Raw genomic sequence first — 16,206 nt, 5'->3', positions numbered from 1 at the left:
CTGGCTGCTGCCAACCAGACCCTGCGTTGTCACGGTGATAGACATCTCCACCAGCCTCTCTTAGCCAATCAACACACCAGGTGTTTATGCCAAGAAACATGATCATTTTCCATTTCCTTCCCACTCCTCATGCATGAGACTAAGGGATTAGTAGCAAAGCCTAGTGAAGAGCACTCAGTGAAAAACAGGAACCTTGGTAGTGGCACTCTAAGGATGGAAAATGAAGTGCTTAGCTCTGGAGGAAGGAGCTGAACTCCAAAGATCAGTCAAGGTGAGAAGGAATATAAGCATGAATTCAAATTGCAATGAAGGGGCTCTGTCATTTTCGTTGGCATATATGTGTGTCTTGTCTAATTTATACATCATTTAGGAGAAGTTGCCTTGTATTGCAATGCTGCCTTTGATTTCCTATTAAAAACTTAATTATCCTATAATTTATTATATTATCGAATAATAACCTTAAAGACACAAGTATGAGGATGCTTAGTGGTATGTCACTCTTGTTGAGCTGAATTTTCACAACAGTTGAGAGCTTTATCTAATCTTTATGCCACATTTTTCCTAGAATTCAGTTTTGTAACTTTGATGGTATATACAGTATGTTCAGAAACACTTTTAAGAACAACTCATTGAAGTCACTCCTAGTGCACTCATTAGTAAAAAAAAAATAAATAAATCGTACAATCTTTAGTGATTTATTTTCTCTCATTATACAGCTTAGTTTGTGAAATGCAGAACTTCAGTTCTATCATAAGGAAACAGTGAGTGTGTTTCCATGACGATGAGTTAACGATAGCTCCAGATGGAGTCCACCTCCTGAAGGCATTTGCAAATTCATTTCATTCATTCTCATTCATTTCCCAGATCTTTATATGGTGCAGAATACATACAGAGACTAAAGAATACTGTTAGCTAATCCAGACACATCCTACTTACATACATAGAGAAGACATTTCTTGTTGTGTCCTACTAAATTGAAATAGAGAACATTTATCATGCCTTTGACAGCTATAGCAGTGGCTGAGTGTGCTCCATTCAGTATTTCAGTGGTCTGTGTGTAGCTACTCACTGAATAAGATAAGTGCATGCTAAATACAGCAAAAATAGGTATTTTGTTGCCATGGGAACATTCATCATATCTTCGCTCCATATGGCAAATGACATTTACATTAAAAAGGAGATTGAGGAGGCTATTTGCTCAAAGAGAATATGATATATGTGAATGTAACCTGGCAATAGTTAAAATATTTAAGTCTTTATTAGAAAGTTGAACATAGTGAGAATGCCTGTTACCACCCATGGTGAGAGTGAATGTGCTAGATATGTTCCATTACCTGTTTTGACCGTCCTTTAGAATCAGCTGCTCCTCAGTTATGATTATTTGTTATATGCATTAACCCAACATAACATTAAAACATTAACATTATCAATTATACAGTCATGTAGTGCCACATAGTTACAGTATATGTTATTTTTTGTGTAAAAGAATAATAAAAATCATCTGATTTAAGCAGCTTAGTATTGGGCAAATACAACCTCAGACAAACAATAACATATAATATTTTTTACTGTGACATTATTTATTTAATAAAAAATAAAGCCAAATATAAAAGAAAACATGCAGGCAATACCAAGTACCCCTTATTGCTTCTATAGGATTTAAGGGGGTAAGTTGCAGCCAGATGCTGCTAATCATCGGCCCTTGATTAATTAATTATAAGCAGGTGTGCAGACCTCTATAAAAACAGAAGATTTGGCAGTTTGCGGGTCTGGAGCATTCAGGTGTGTGTTAACACAATGCCAAGAGGGAACGACATAAGCAGTGGTCTTAGAGAAGCAATTGTTGCTGCACATTAATCTGGAAAAGGTTTTAAAACCAATTCCAAACTATTTGGAGTTCAATGTTCTATTTACAAATGGAAAGCATTCAAGATAGTTGCCAATCTTCCCAGAAGTAGACGTTCCAGCACATTCACCCCAAGGACAGTGCAATGTTTAGAGAAACACAAAAAAATCCCAATAGCTACGAGCTAGACCCTACAAGTCAATGACAGCACAATTAGAAAAAGCCCGAAAAGTATGGTCTGCTTGTAATGGTTTCCAGGAGAAATCTCTTCCGTCTAAAAAGAAACCGCAAGAAGGGCTAAGGTTCATAAAATTGCATCTGAATTAATCACAAAGCTTATGGAACAATGACCTGTGGACAAATGAAGGCGAAGACCAAAGAGCATTTTAGCAGAAACACCTCACACCCCTGCAGTGTATGGGTGATAATTTGGGCTTGTTTTTGCAGCCACAGGACCTGGGCACCTTGCAGTCACTGAGTAGACCATGAACTCAGGACAATGCAACAGGACAGTGAGCACACCAGTTTTGGGAAGGCTTTGTCAAAGTCCAGACCTAAACCTAATTAAAATGCTGGAAAAGGACATAAACAGAGCTGTGTATAGGCGAATGCCCAAAAACCATAAACTGAAGCATTGTTGCAAAGAATGGAGCAAGGTCAGAGCCTAATAAAGTTATACAGAAAATTATTACTTATGTTATTGCTACTTAAACGTGGATCTATAAGCTATTGAATCATGGGGGATACACATATTTTTTTTCTTTTTGGCTTTATATTTGTTAAATAAATAATGGCAAAAAAGTTATATATATATATAATTTTTTTTTTGTCTGAGGTTGTATTTGACTAATACTAAGACCCACTACAATCAGATGATTTTTTAAATACACAAAATTAAAAGAAGGGGCACTACGAAAGGACAATAGGCACCCAAGATACATTTATGTCTTTGGGGAGCAAAGACATTGACTATCCAGTTTGTTCCAAAAAAAAAAAGCGCCTCATACCTGGCCTCCAAACTCTAGCAATCCCAATCTGACTGAGCATACATGGAATGTGCCAGACAAGCAAGTCTGATCCCTTGATGCCCGAACCCGCAACCCACAACACCCAAATTATCCACTAATGTCCTGGTGCCAGACAACACAGAACATCCCCAGAGGTCTTCTGTAGTCATGCCCAGAAGAGCCAAAGCTGCCCTGATGGCACCAGGGGAACCTACACCATATTGGTCATAATGTTTTGAATTGCAATGTTATTGCTGCTTGGTGTACATACAGTATAACCAGGTGAATAACACATTTAAGGAAAGATTTTTGTTTGGTTATGGTATATATTCTGGCATAGGTTGTGTTTACTTATCCATTTAAAGAGAAGGGACTGATTTTGACTGATCACCTTTATCCTGTGATGAAGCAATATTTTGTCTATAGGCTTCAATTAGTTAATAAGTTAAATAAGAAATAGGTGTTCTTGTTTAATTTGTGTTTGGCAATAAAAACATGGGGTAACCAACTTTAGACTAACAAAGTATTTATAAAACTTTATGCCTTTGTGTTTATTAGTAAATGAATCCTGGTCAGGGTTATAGGCGATTAAGTTTATTTTCAGGAGGTGGCAAGGGCCCTTTGACAGGACATCCATTGCATGCTCATTCCCAATGGGGCAATTTGGATAGCTAAACCTGCCAGGAGGTTTTTTGGACGTTGGAAGGAAACTGGAGAACACAGAGGAAACCCATGTAGATGCAGAAACACCATGCAAAATTCTAAACTGTTACCCAAGCTGGACCACATCAGCATGCTGTCTATGAATAAGTTTTTGTAATACATAGCTATGATACTCTTCTTATGCTGTCCATTTTTTTTAATGTGCCTATTTCACAATACCACTAGTATATGCATTTCATAACTATCATAACCACATTGTCTACTGAAAAGCAATGTATTATTTCCATTAGATGCATACACATGAAAAAGACACTTTGTCAGAGTCAGTGTGTGTGTGTGTGTGTGTGTGTGTGTGTAAAAGAAAGAGTACAGCTAAGATAGTTGGGTGTCAGATCACATCTAAATAGTCAGTAGCCATGAGTTGTGCCTGGGGTAGTGGAAAAGCCAGGCGACCCAGTGGGACAGACCATTATATTTATAGCGAGAGATGAGAGGCTTGACCTTCACTGTTCTTTGAGGATCAACCATTTAGAGTATTAACTCAATATTCTAAATACTATAGATTCAAGTGCCCTATATGTTAATTGACTGTATGTTAATATTTCTTTTAGATCAGTAACTGTTTTTTTTTTTACACAGTTGTGGTAAAAGTACTGTTATTACAGTAGTGATGTAAAGTATACTTTAATAATAATAATAATAATAATAATAATAATAAAAATATAAACTCTTTATCTCTACTGGATTTAATCCAGGAATTTAACATATGAATTATGTCATGCTATTTACTTTTCCATTCATAGCAGCACCAAAGTGCTTTTTTGCAATTATGATTTGTTACTGGTAGGAAGACATTATGTGCAATGTGTTTTATATCAAAAAATTCAAATGACAAAGAGCTGAATAAAGATTGATGTGATAGATCATGAATTTCTCGTTACATTGTTGCTATTGCAATACTTAATTCTCTTATAGGGGTTTATAAGCCTTTTGTTTAGAGGCACAACACAGTTCAGGGTGTACACACTCCTCCATGCAGTGCGCTGAATGAATGATGAACGATGCACAGCTATGCACTGCTTTCCATGCTTTCAAAAGTGGTCTTAACTGTGGGCTGTTGCATAACCCCTAAGAGGGCCCCTTTGCTATTTTTGTTCCTGGATACACGTCTCAGTGAGGTATTTTCTGTGGTGACTCGCTTACATCAGTAGGTCTGATAGTGTACCCTTAATACACACGATGTGGATCATTGATGGGGCTTATCTTTGGCTTTTTTGGCTTTAAATCTGCTTTTCGTGACGGTGACATGCTGGAATATGGAAGATGGGAATTCTAAAGAGAGCGGGATATAAATGGAGATGTTGCACAAGGCTGTATTTGTACACCAGGTTTGTAAATGGCAGTCGATATGTTTGATGTTGTTGTAGCTGTGCTTGCTAGGGGGTGACTTGCCAGTTTGAGTCTGCCCTTGACTGTTCTGCTCTTGTTCATCGTGTAATTCAGCCATCATGCAGTCCTCCAGTCTTTCCTGAAGTGCCAGTGTGGATGTCATTTATAGGACTGCTTGCTTTATAAGACTGCTAGGTTAAGTTGCCAGGCTCTGGCTCTTGTGACTGCTGAAACAGTGGGGTGCTGATACATGATGTAATGACATTCTCCTGACAGGCTTTGCTGTTGCATGTTGTTTTACTCTTCGGATGATGTTCCTGCAGATGTGTAGGAGTGATATCACCGAGAGAAGTGGTAACAGTTGGTCGAACCTTTACAGTTTTCATTTAGAAGGTCCAAGAGCAGTCTATGATGTCAATAAAGATGCTGATGGACTCTATATCTATTCAATTGTAGTTAGTCCTCTCTAGTATAGAAGATATCGTCAACCCTTCTGTGGTTCAGAAATGCTCACAGGGAATGAGAGCACGCTGTGACATTTTTTTAATGTCTTTTACTAATTTGTCCACTCATTAATCTGTCCAAGCTACCATATAACACACACACACACACACACACACACACACACACATACACACAGAGGGAGACCCAAGAATGAGAGGAGTGTGACCTTGGGAGAACTAGAGAATCCTATCACCTCTAGAGACCCCACAGAACCCCCCTCTACCTCTGGGGATAAAGCAAATTGTGACATTTTGACATTTTAAAGTAAAAAGAAAAAAAAAACCCACAAGGATATGGTTTGGGTTTCTTTTCTGATATACTGAGGTGAAGTCTTCTGATGTCCTAATTAACACAGGCTAAGTGGTCTGCACCAGATAATCTTATATAACCTCATTAAAGTGGCATTGTTAAATGCGAGAAGATGAAAATACTCCTGGTTGTCTTTCCTAATGCTTTCCTAATTAGTGACTTATGCTTGTTTCCCAAAAATGATAGATTAATTATAGATGGTGTTTATTCACTGTTATATGATTAAATTAAAAGAAAATGTAACTCTCTTCTAACAGTTCTGCTAGCTGTCAGCTGCACCCCTTGGCAGTCATGTCAGCTGTCTAGAATCTGCCATATGTGGGTAATAAAAGTAACAAAGTTATTATAACCACCTATACTTAGGATCTGTGGAGTGTGTTTATGCTGAAATGTATTTTCCAGTTAAAATACCATGCCACTCATTTTCATAGGTCTGTGACAACTATGTTTGCTCTGTGAAAGCACCCATTTATACTATAAATAGCTATAAAAGGCAAACATGCAAAGCGATTTTGCATTTGAATTGTGCTTAATCAGCTTAGCATCATACAAACTTAGTTGAGAAAATAATTTTTTATTCTGTAAAAATATTATTAATATTATTAGGACATATGATAGAGATGATGTAATGTTAAATGTCGAGAAATATTTATTCTTTTAAATAGAAATGTTATGTCCTATTTTATTTGTTGTCTCGTTATGTTTCTTTAGATTACCTGGAATTGGTTCATAAGTCTTAGAGTATACTGAAGAAGGAGTAAAACCAGGAATGAAAACATTGGAAAGAAAATCATCTACCATTTTTTGAGAATCACTCACTCAGCTTGGAGACTACATCTGTCCATTTTAGAAGTAATGGCGCTTAAAAAAAGATATTAAACCTCATTGAAAAGGACATTTTAAATCATCGGATCCTGCAAAATGAATTAGCAAAGATGTAGCACACATAAGTATTCATAATAAAAGAAATAATATTTGCATCATGGAGACTCCTGAAGCCGCTCTTGCAGTAGGATGTTCCCCACAGGGAGACACTTTAGAAGAAGAGAAACACTCTGATACTGAAATGGTCCAAAGAGATCATTTTCCTGGCACCAAGGACAAAATAGGGCTAACAGAGAGACCCCACAGTGACGATTCGAGGTCATGTCCCAGTATTGAGACACAAACGGTGGGGTCAAGAACTAGTCCCACCTTACAAGCCAGTGACAAGAATCCAATCTACACATGGAGGAAGGCACGTTTCCCTCCCCCTGGCAAAAGATGTTTCCAATCAAGTGTTAACCTCCTGTCAGTGGGTGTGCACAAAAAAGAGCTGAAAGTAAAGAAGACAGGAAAGTATGTGTGTCATTACTGTGGGAGAGCATGTGCCAAACCCAGTGTGCTGAAAAAGCACATACGTTCACACACTGGTGAGAGACCATATCCATGTGTTCCTTGTGGTTTCTCATTTAAAACTAAAAGTAATTTGTACAAACACAGAAAGTCTCACACACATGCTGTCAAAGCAGGATTGTTTCCATTTTCAGAGCAAGATAGGAAGCTTAGTAGTATGGATGAAGAAGTTACAGTAGGAGAAGGAGAAATGCACTCAGAAGCTGAGCAGAGCACTGACACTGACGAGGAAGTGAGAGAAGAGGCAGCTCTTGCACAAAAACAGCCCTTGCACAGAGGCAGCTCTATCCAAATGAAGGACAGGGGGGATAATGTACAAGAAAAGTGTGGTAGACATACACAAAAGATCCCTGGGATAACCTTTACTCATAGTTCATCAAATGAGAGCATGTCTGGAAAAGTATCTTTATGGCAGTTTAGAGAAATGATGACACCTGTTATTGTCACTCAGGTGGACCAAGAACTTGAGTCTTCTACCATAAAGCAAAGACTTGCCCTTAGGCTTTCAGAGAAGAGAAGTCAAGATTCCCTCTCGCTCCCCAGCTCATACAGCAAAAGCAGCACTGACTCTGGCTACTTTTCACGCTCAGAGAGTGCAGAACAGCAGTTCAATCAACCCAGCGCAAATGCTAAGTCATACCAAGAAATTATGTTTGGGAAGTGTTATAGACCAAGCGCCAAGCCAAGGCAATCAATCACTGTACAAACTTGCATGACAGACATAAAAGAGACTCCATCCAGTTTCATGATTAAATTGACCAAAGGAATGGCACCTGAGGAAGCCACATGCCATTTGCACAGACACAAAAAAGACCTGGCAAGATCAATAAAAATCGAATCAGAATCTTTTCAAGAAGAATATCAGGAAATCCCAGAAAGGTTTCAGTGTAGGACTGATTTATTAGAAACCCCACCAGAATGTGGTTTACTTTTACGGAGTAATTCTCTTCCAACACCGTCTGATTCCAATGTAAGTGCACCACAGGCACTAAGAAGCAGTAATTCTTTTGATGAGAGGATGACAAATGAGGAAATCTCCTTTCGTAGCTCCATGGGCATGAGAAAGCTCATGAGACAGGCTGCCTTCGAGCATTCTGCACATGAAGGTCATGCAGAACCGGATAACCACACTTTGGTTTGTGGCCTGAAATCAGAGCCAAAAGTTGACAGTGCTGATGATTCTAAAATTGGAATAGAGCATTGTCCAGAATCAGAGTCATGCTTCATGTTTCCAAACCACATGATGGAAAATGCTACAAGGAAACGTAGAAAAGGAAAGAACATTATGGAAGAGGAAGATTTTTCAACCCAAAATAAGCCTTCATGCTTGCCTGACCTTACAGGGGACCTTTCTTCAAAGCAAGATATTCCAGATGCTGCAAATACTGACACAGAGAGATGGACTGGCAGCAATGTTATCTCTGTAATTCAGCACACAAAATCATTAAGCAGGCCAAGTTCTGCAGAGAAATCTACTGATTTTGAGTCACAACAGTTTAATAAAAGTACCCTTTACCAATCAATTAAAAAGGAGCAAATTAAAGAAAAGTACAAAACTGATCCACTAATGCCTCCTGGAAAAATAGACAGTCAATATAGTGGAAGTGGTTTGATCTACCAGTGGTCTCATTTATCCAAACAACTAGCTTTTCAGTCTGGTATTCAAGTTCCAGAGATTAGAGTTACAGAGGAGCCTGACAAACCAGAAAAAGTACGAGATGTGCAGGTTAAACCAAATGAAAAAAACAGAGAAGAATTCCAATGGCCTCAGAGGAGTGAAACTTTGTCTAACTTCCCAGTTGAAAAGCTACCTCCAAAAAAGAAACGCTTGCGTTTAGCTGAGATGGAATGTTCCTCTGGTGAATCGAGCTTTGAATCTGCTTGTACTAGTCTCTCTAGAAGCCCAAGTCAAGACAGCAATTTATCTCACAGCTCAAGCTTTTCCCAGTCACTTGACAGAGAGGAAAGTATACATGTTGCATCTCCTGCTAAATCAGATGAGTTTAGTAAGTGTTTGGAGTTCTTGTCTGTTCCAGGAAGTTCACTAAGCCAGCAGCGGGAGATGAGGCGCTCTGCATCAGAACAGGCACCCTGTAACTTACCCACTGAATTGCCAGAATTTAGAAGTAAGTCCTTTGACTATAGCCACCTTTCATTTTCAACCAGCCCTATCCAAAGTGACATCTATGCCAGTGAATGTGGATATAAAGAAAGAAGAAGAGGTTGTTTGGTTAGACAGGATTCTTTGAGTGGTGATCCAGAGACACATGATAAATCTGTGGAGCTGAATGCCACACAAGGAAGCTCAGATGCAGTTGAAATAGGCAGGAAAATGCCTTCTCCAGACAAACAGTTTTTGTTGGAAGCTTCCTTTAGTGGCATTGAAAAAATGAGGTACCCTTTACTGCATGGAAGTGTTTCTCCACAGGAGCTAATTTCACAAGACATGTCTAGGATGCCAGAGCAAATCCCTCATAAACAACCACTTCTTCCCCAGAAAATCAAGAAAGAACCTGAAGATCCAAAAACAGCTGAAGATAATAGAATTGCTCTTGTAGATCTACCAAAAGACCATTCACATATTGGTGTGACCAATGTCCTGTCAACATTAGCAGTTCTTTCACAAGCTCAGCCTGCTTTAGCCAGTCGGAGCTTGCATGGTTTGCTGGTTCCAGTCAGAATTCAGATGCAAGTACCATGCTATGGAAACATCACATACACTAGTATATCTCATATTCTGGATTCTCAGTATGCAACAAATTTGGTACCTAATAATGTCATTACTCAGAGTCAATGTTTAAGTTTTACATCACAACACAGTGTAGGTTTTGATGTATGTCAAGCACCAGGACATCAAAGAGGACTCCACAACCCACAGTCATCACCTGCAAAACTAAATACAGGCATACCTCTTTCCTTGACCTCTCGAACAATTTCAACTACAGAGGCCCCGAGTGGTGGAGCTAGTAAACGAATGCTTTCTCCTGCCAGTAGTATTGAACTCTTCATTGAAGCGACTCAACAAAAACGAGTCAAAGATGAGAATATGTATGGGCAAATTGTAGAAGAACTTAGTGCGGTGGAATTAGGACACCCTGATCTTGGAAAAGAGAAACAAAAGAAAGAGAATGTGAAAAGTCCATCTGTGGCTGTTGAGGAAATAGAAATGGAGGATCCTAATATAGGTTTCTACCATAAAGCAGGATTGTCATTGTCTGGCAGTGTTTCTCCAGAATCAATTTTGGTAAATAATTTGCCTATACCAGCACAGAGTGCTGCAAAAACCTTATCTAGAGACATTGCCAATACTTGGATACTATCTCAGTTTCCAGGTCTTCACACTACAACTTGTGTAAGTTGGTGTTATCTTAATTGTTCCAAACCAAACAGCACCCAAACAGCACCTCAGTTCTCTGTATATGCTTCTTGGTTTATGAGATGCCATAATCCAAATCCACCAAGTCTCAGTACCGGAAAGGCTCTTGCTCTTCTCCAATCTAAACAGAAGAAACAAAATGCCACATATACAATTGCAGCCATGTATCAACCAGGAATACTTGTTACTACAAATTTGTCCAGTCACAAACAGGAACAGGTTGGTTTTGTTACATTTTTCCACCGTGTATATCTGGTCTTTGTATACACGTTCAATATATATATTACTTTATACTTTTTTCTCCTTTTTTTTTACAGGGGACCATTGAGGCTAGGGTGGGAGACATATCATATGATTCACAAATGAAAGAGATAAAGCAAAAATCTAGACCTTCACGTGATAATAGCAAGGAAACCGAGGCACCTTTAAGGCAAACAGAACCTGCTCGGGTAAAGATTTTTGAAGGAGGGTGAGTAGTATCCTTCTGTATAAATACCAGAAGTGGTTTATTGAAGAAAATCTTTGTTAATATATGTACTCGTTTCAGGTACAAATCAAATGAGGACTATGTGTATGTCAGGGGACGCGGCCGTGGGAAGTATATTTGTGAAGAGTGTGGTATTCGATGTAAAAAGCCTAGTATGCTAAAGAAACATATACGTACTCACACAGATGTGAGGCCCTACATATGCAAGTGCTGTAACTTCGCCTTCAAAACAAAAGGTTGTTTTTTTATAAATTTTTTGTATCACACAATCTTAACGACTCTTAAATGTATCGTCTAATAATGTCAAATAATGTAATTCTTTCTAATAAAGGGAACTTGACTAAGCATATGAAGTCAAAGGCTCACTTGAAAAAATGCCTTGAGCTTGGTGTTTCACCCATGAATATGGACAATACAGATGTTGCTGGTAAGTCATTTATGGCTAACAAAATATCTTTCATTTTACTGCTATTTCACTGTTTAAGACTGTTTAAATGCATGAACAATTTGTTGTTATAACTGCCTTCAAAAATGAGAAATAACGCTACTAATTTAAATTAATTACTTAATTTTGTTTTTTGTATCTTCAGAGCATGAAGATGATGTGCAGAAATCATCAGAGATCAGACCAGTAACGGATGCAGCCATTAAACATCAGTTCTCGGATGCGGATGACTCGGATGGTGGTGAGGAAGATGGAGATGAACCAGATGATGATGAGGACGATGAATATGATGGGGACTCTACTCCAAGAACCCAATCCAGAAGCACAAGTCCTCAACCTTACACACTTAACAAGCCATTTCCCTATATCTCTTTCACTAAGAATTTGGACTCTAAAGAAAGGCTTGAAGCATCATCTGTCGGTAATGAGGACGAGCTGACTCTGGAGCAAAGAAACACCTCATATGATCCTTGTACACCTCAATTGCTCTCTCTTTGTTGGGACTCACCTCATACGAGGAGCATTTGTCTAAGGGGGGATCTGTCCCCACAAGGTCATCCAGGAAGAGCCCCCTCCCCCTTGAGACCCATTTTTTCAAGAAGAGACATGAACATCAGAGCAGATGTCTCACCCATTCGCCAGCTTTCACCTGTAAGGCCCATTTCATCAGCAACAGATGTATCAAGGTATCGTGCAACCTCTCCACGTGGTCAACACAGAGGCTTGCTAAGGGCTGCATCACCACGTAGGGGAAACTATCAGCACAGATCTTATGTAGATTCAAGCAGAGAGATGAAAAGTGAAGCCTCTGCCCTAAGACAAACCACTGCAGTGTACCCGCAAATGGTATGTCACTTAAATGTAAAACTTCTAATTTTTAATGGCTTTACCTTGCTAGTAGGCATTTTTTTTGTTCAACCTGTAAAACCAAGAACTATTTACTAACATATTCATAAGAATATGATCATTTGATCACTAAGAGTATCAATAACGTGTGGTAATGTTTAATTCAGGATAAGCGAGAGGCCATTCTTCAAAATGTCACTGATGGCATGCACAGTGGTACAGATGCATCCACTCTTCCCAGCCAAGGCATCTTCAGCCACTTGCCTCTGCATTCTCAACAGCAGGTACAATCTCCATTCCCAATGGTCCCCATTGGAGGTCTAAGAATGCCCTCTGTCTGCCCATCTGGTGTTCCTGTAGATAGACACTCTCAGTCGCTACCACAGGGTGACATACCAGAGAGGGCTAATTCCAGGCAAGCCTCAGTGTGTATTCCAGGACCTGGAGTAAGCAACATATCATCACAGAGGAAGGAGCAGCCAAAATCTTGCACTGGTCTTGCCAGAGAGGACAAGCAAGAGGAAAGTGTCCACATCTGTGCAGAGGCTATTGCATCCCTCAGGATCACATCAGAGGATATCATTGGTAATCCTCCAAAAAGCTGATTTAAATAGCTTGTTGTAAAACATTTTATTAAGTCAAGCTAAATCAAGCTCATATGATGATTGTTGTTTTGGTAAGGTGCAATATGTGGCCAAAAGAAATGAAAAAGCGTATATGCACATAATTTCATATACAGATGCACAGCACATATTCTAATCAAACTGCCATATCAAAGTCACGTTTCCTATAACCACTACTTATTTGTCCACACATCTACGGCCATATAAATATATGCAGTCCATGAATATTGAAGAGGTATTTCAGGAGATTTATTCAAACATTTGAATCATTGGAAATTATTTCTATTTTTTCAGCAACTTTAAAAGTACCATGACTTTCCAAATCTAGTGCATTAACTTGTATTGATCATGACTATAAATTAATCATCCCTGTCTAATCAGCTTGTGCCTTTTTAGAATTGTTTGCCTATGCCTCAGTGAGACAGAAGTATTGGATGTATTGTTAAAGCAGTGAATATAGTGTTAAACTGATCTAAAGTACTGTTGATGCTTTTGAAATTGCACTCAATTCATATTCTACAGTTTGAATACTAAAATTCAGTAGTGCTACAAATATTGCTTGGTATATAGTTGTTATTTATGTTTGCTGGTGCACTTGTTTAATCTTTCGACTTTTCAGCACTTATGCAACACAGTGACATGTTGTTCATGTAGTTTATGATATGATGATGTATTATTGCTATGATAACCTAAAGTCATTTGTAAATGTTATGCAGTTAGATGACTATGTAAAGCACTTTCTACTGAAGTAATTGACTGATGCCGTGTAGTTGATATTTGGGCTATTTGGAATCATTGTATGATTGATTTTATCAAATGGCACAACATTCCAGCCACTGTTTAGTCAATTATATGCACATAAATATACACATTGTGTTGGGTAGTAAATGATTACATATCAAATAGATTATGTATTCAGGTTACAAAAAATGCTGAACTACATACAACCAGGATAATGCATTCAGGTCATGAAAAGTAACACGGCAATCAACCCAGAATGCATTAAAATCTTTTTTATTTACAGACTAATTTTGTAAACACATACAAAGTCATATTGTGTCTGATAATAATCATATTTGATAACACAAAAATAGGAATTATACGTTTACATTTTTTTCCTCATAATAAGCCATTGAAAACATGAAGTAAAGTGTAGCTAACCAAAACATAATTTTTCTAACATGAAGCAATTTACGTAACACATTTTCTTATTTCTGAACACATATCTTGATGAATCTTATACTACACCTGCCTAACAGCTAAACATATTTTTAAAAATCTGATTATGTTGTGTTTTTCATAAATTCATAATCAGTGCCTGAGTACATTTTCTAAGTAATCTGCCCAACACTACACATATTCTCATTAACACACATGCATCTAAGCACACATGCACTCACGCCAAGGTACACACACACACACACACACACATACAATCATGTACTGTAATTATTTTTTTCTAGTGTGTCCTGTGAGAACAAGAATTCATGTCTGTACAACTTTTTCTTCTTGACATCAGATTTGAAATTGAACTGTGTGTCTGATTGTGTACAGTTTTAAGGTGCAATTGTTTTTAAATGTCTCAAAATGAAAGTCTTGTATTAGACATATAGAGGAAATCAGTATGATATTTTGGGACAAGATCGATCTAATGTTCCATTTTAGTGTTCACGTAATATAGGCTATAATTGAAATTTACATCAGTGAGTGTTAAAACAATGAGCTCATGATAAGGTTAGTTATATGAAAGACTTTTAATGTCATGTTTACATTATAACTAATAGGGTATTTTGTTTCATTTAGTTCAATTGTATTTATTGCATTTGATATATCACCAAAGTCTGATATATCTTACATGAACATCATTCACATGTATTCAGAAATAATTATTTATTGCCCATGAAGGCAGCTGATTTCTCTATGATACTGTGTTTATTTTTCTTTTCTGATTACAAGATGTCCATGAGTATATTAAAATTATATAATAAGGATTTGTCAGCAATGTTCTTACCTCAAATTACTTACAAATAAATGTTTAATAAAGAAAAACGAGCAACTTATTTTTTATGCAGGAAACACACTTGGAATTCATTTCTCCTATACCTGCTCTTTTATAAAAGAAAAAGCCTATCATTTTATTTTAGCACACAATTTTACTGTTGCAACAAATGGGCCTAATTCATCCCCTTACTGAAACTAACTAGAAACACCTTACAACACTTAAGATACAGTCCACATCTTATAACCCTAGCAATTCCATGAACTTAACTTTTGATAAAAATTGATAAACTTTCCCAATCTCTATGATTTCAAGGCAAGATGTGCTGTTTGTTCTACTAAGCCTTGGTGGAATCATATCGCGAACATAAATGTCTCTGTTTTAGGCAGCCAAAGTAAGTGACTGGGCTATTCCGTAATGTACTCATTTCATTAAAGATCATTTATGTCCAATTAGTCAAATTAGTCAAACATGTCCAATTAGAATTTCAGCTGCAATTGAAAAAGTAGTAATCTTATGCATATAGTACAGTGCTGAAAGATCATTTTAGGTGCTTTCAAGTTTTCTACATTTTGCTACATTTGACACACCTTCAAATTGATTCAAATTCTTTTGAATAATTTTACGTAAAATACGCCACAATAACAAAATAAAAGTGGACATTTGGACTATTTTAGAAATTAAAAACTGAAATAACCCATTTAAAGACGTATTCAGACCCATCACACAATACTTGATTAAAGCACTTTTGGCAGCAATGACAGGTGTAGACTTTTTTCAATCTCATAGCATTGTATCACTCACACAGACATCAGTCATGCAACATACTGTAGCTAACATTAAGATTACATTGTCTACTATTATCACTTTGAACTATCTTTCATTCATTTCAATCTCTTACAGTATGATAAGCCTATGATTACAATAATTTCTGTAAACATACTTTTTGTGATCATTGCTGAAAAGACACTTTATTGCATAATATTTATTGAAATATCAAAATCATCAGTTTATTTCCATACTTTTATGTGTGGATCAGCAATGACAATGACAGCACAAGAATGTAGAGGTAAAAACATGAGAACATGGTTTTAAATATTTCAGTATTGTGTAAGGTAAATTGTAGACCTTTATTAAGTACATTTCAGTCTTATTCCATACTACCTGAGATGAACTGATTAATATTTTACAAAAGCGAAAGATAAAACAGCTATTTGGTAGATCTTTGGAGGAGGAATCATGTCAGCTGGACTTATTTCATTAGTAAAACATTTCTACCTATGAAGAAAGAAGTCCACTTGACATGACTGAACTTCC

At 37.4% G+C, this 16,206-nt stretch overlaps 1 protein-coding gene across 2 annotated transcripts; it reads left to right on the top strand.

The window, feature by feature from the left end:
• The first annotated feature begins 222 nt into the window (after positions 1 to 222).
• Positions 223 to 14,930, top strand: hivep2b (HIVEP zinc finger 2b). 2 transcript variants are annotated; one of them, XM_053509679.1, is made up of 7 exons: positions 223 to 271; positions 6,430 to 10,708; positions 10,807 to 10,958; positions 11,037 to 11,212; positions 11,308 to 11,403; positions 11,567 to 12,267; positions 12,435 to 14,930. In XM_053509679.1, the coding sequence occupies exons 2-7, from the start codon at positions 6,701 to 6,703 to the stop codon at positions 12,870 to 12,872; spliced, it is 5,571 nt and encodes a 1,856-aa protein (XP_053365654.1). In that variant the 5' UTR covers positions 223 to 271; positions 6,430 to 6,700; the 3' UTR covers positions 12,873 to 14,930. The 2 variants fall into 2 exon arrangements, with proteins under 2 accessions (XP_053365654.1, XP_053365653.1); XM_053509678.1 differs by lacking the exon at positions 223 to 271 and adding an exon at positions 4,734 to 4,904.
• Positions 14,931 to 16,206: the final 1,276 nt, after the last annotated feature.

This window comes from Clarias gariepinus, chromosome 13 (assembly GCF_024256425.1).
Source record: "Clarias gariepinus isolate MV-2021 ecotype Netherlands chromosome 13, CGAR_prim_01v2, whole genome shotgun sequence".
NCBI lineage: Eukaryota > Metazoa > Chordata > Actinopteri > Siluriformes > Clariidae > Clarias > Clarias gariepinus.
The sequence above is the reverse complement of the archived record's forward strand: the minus strand, read 5'-3'. Positions and strand labels throughout refer to the sequence as shown.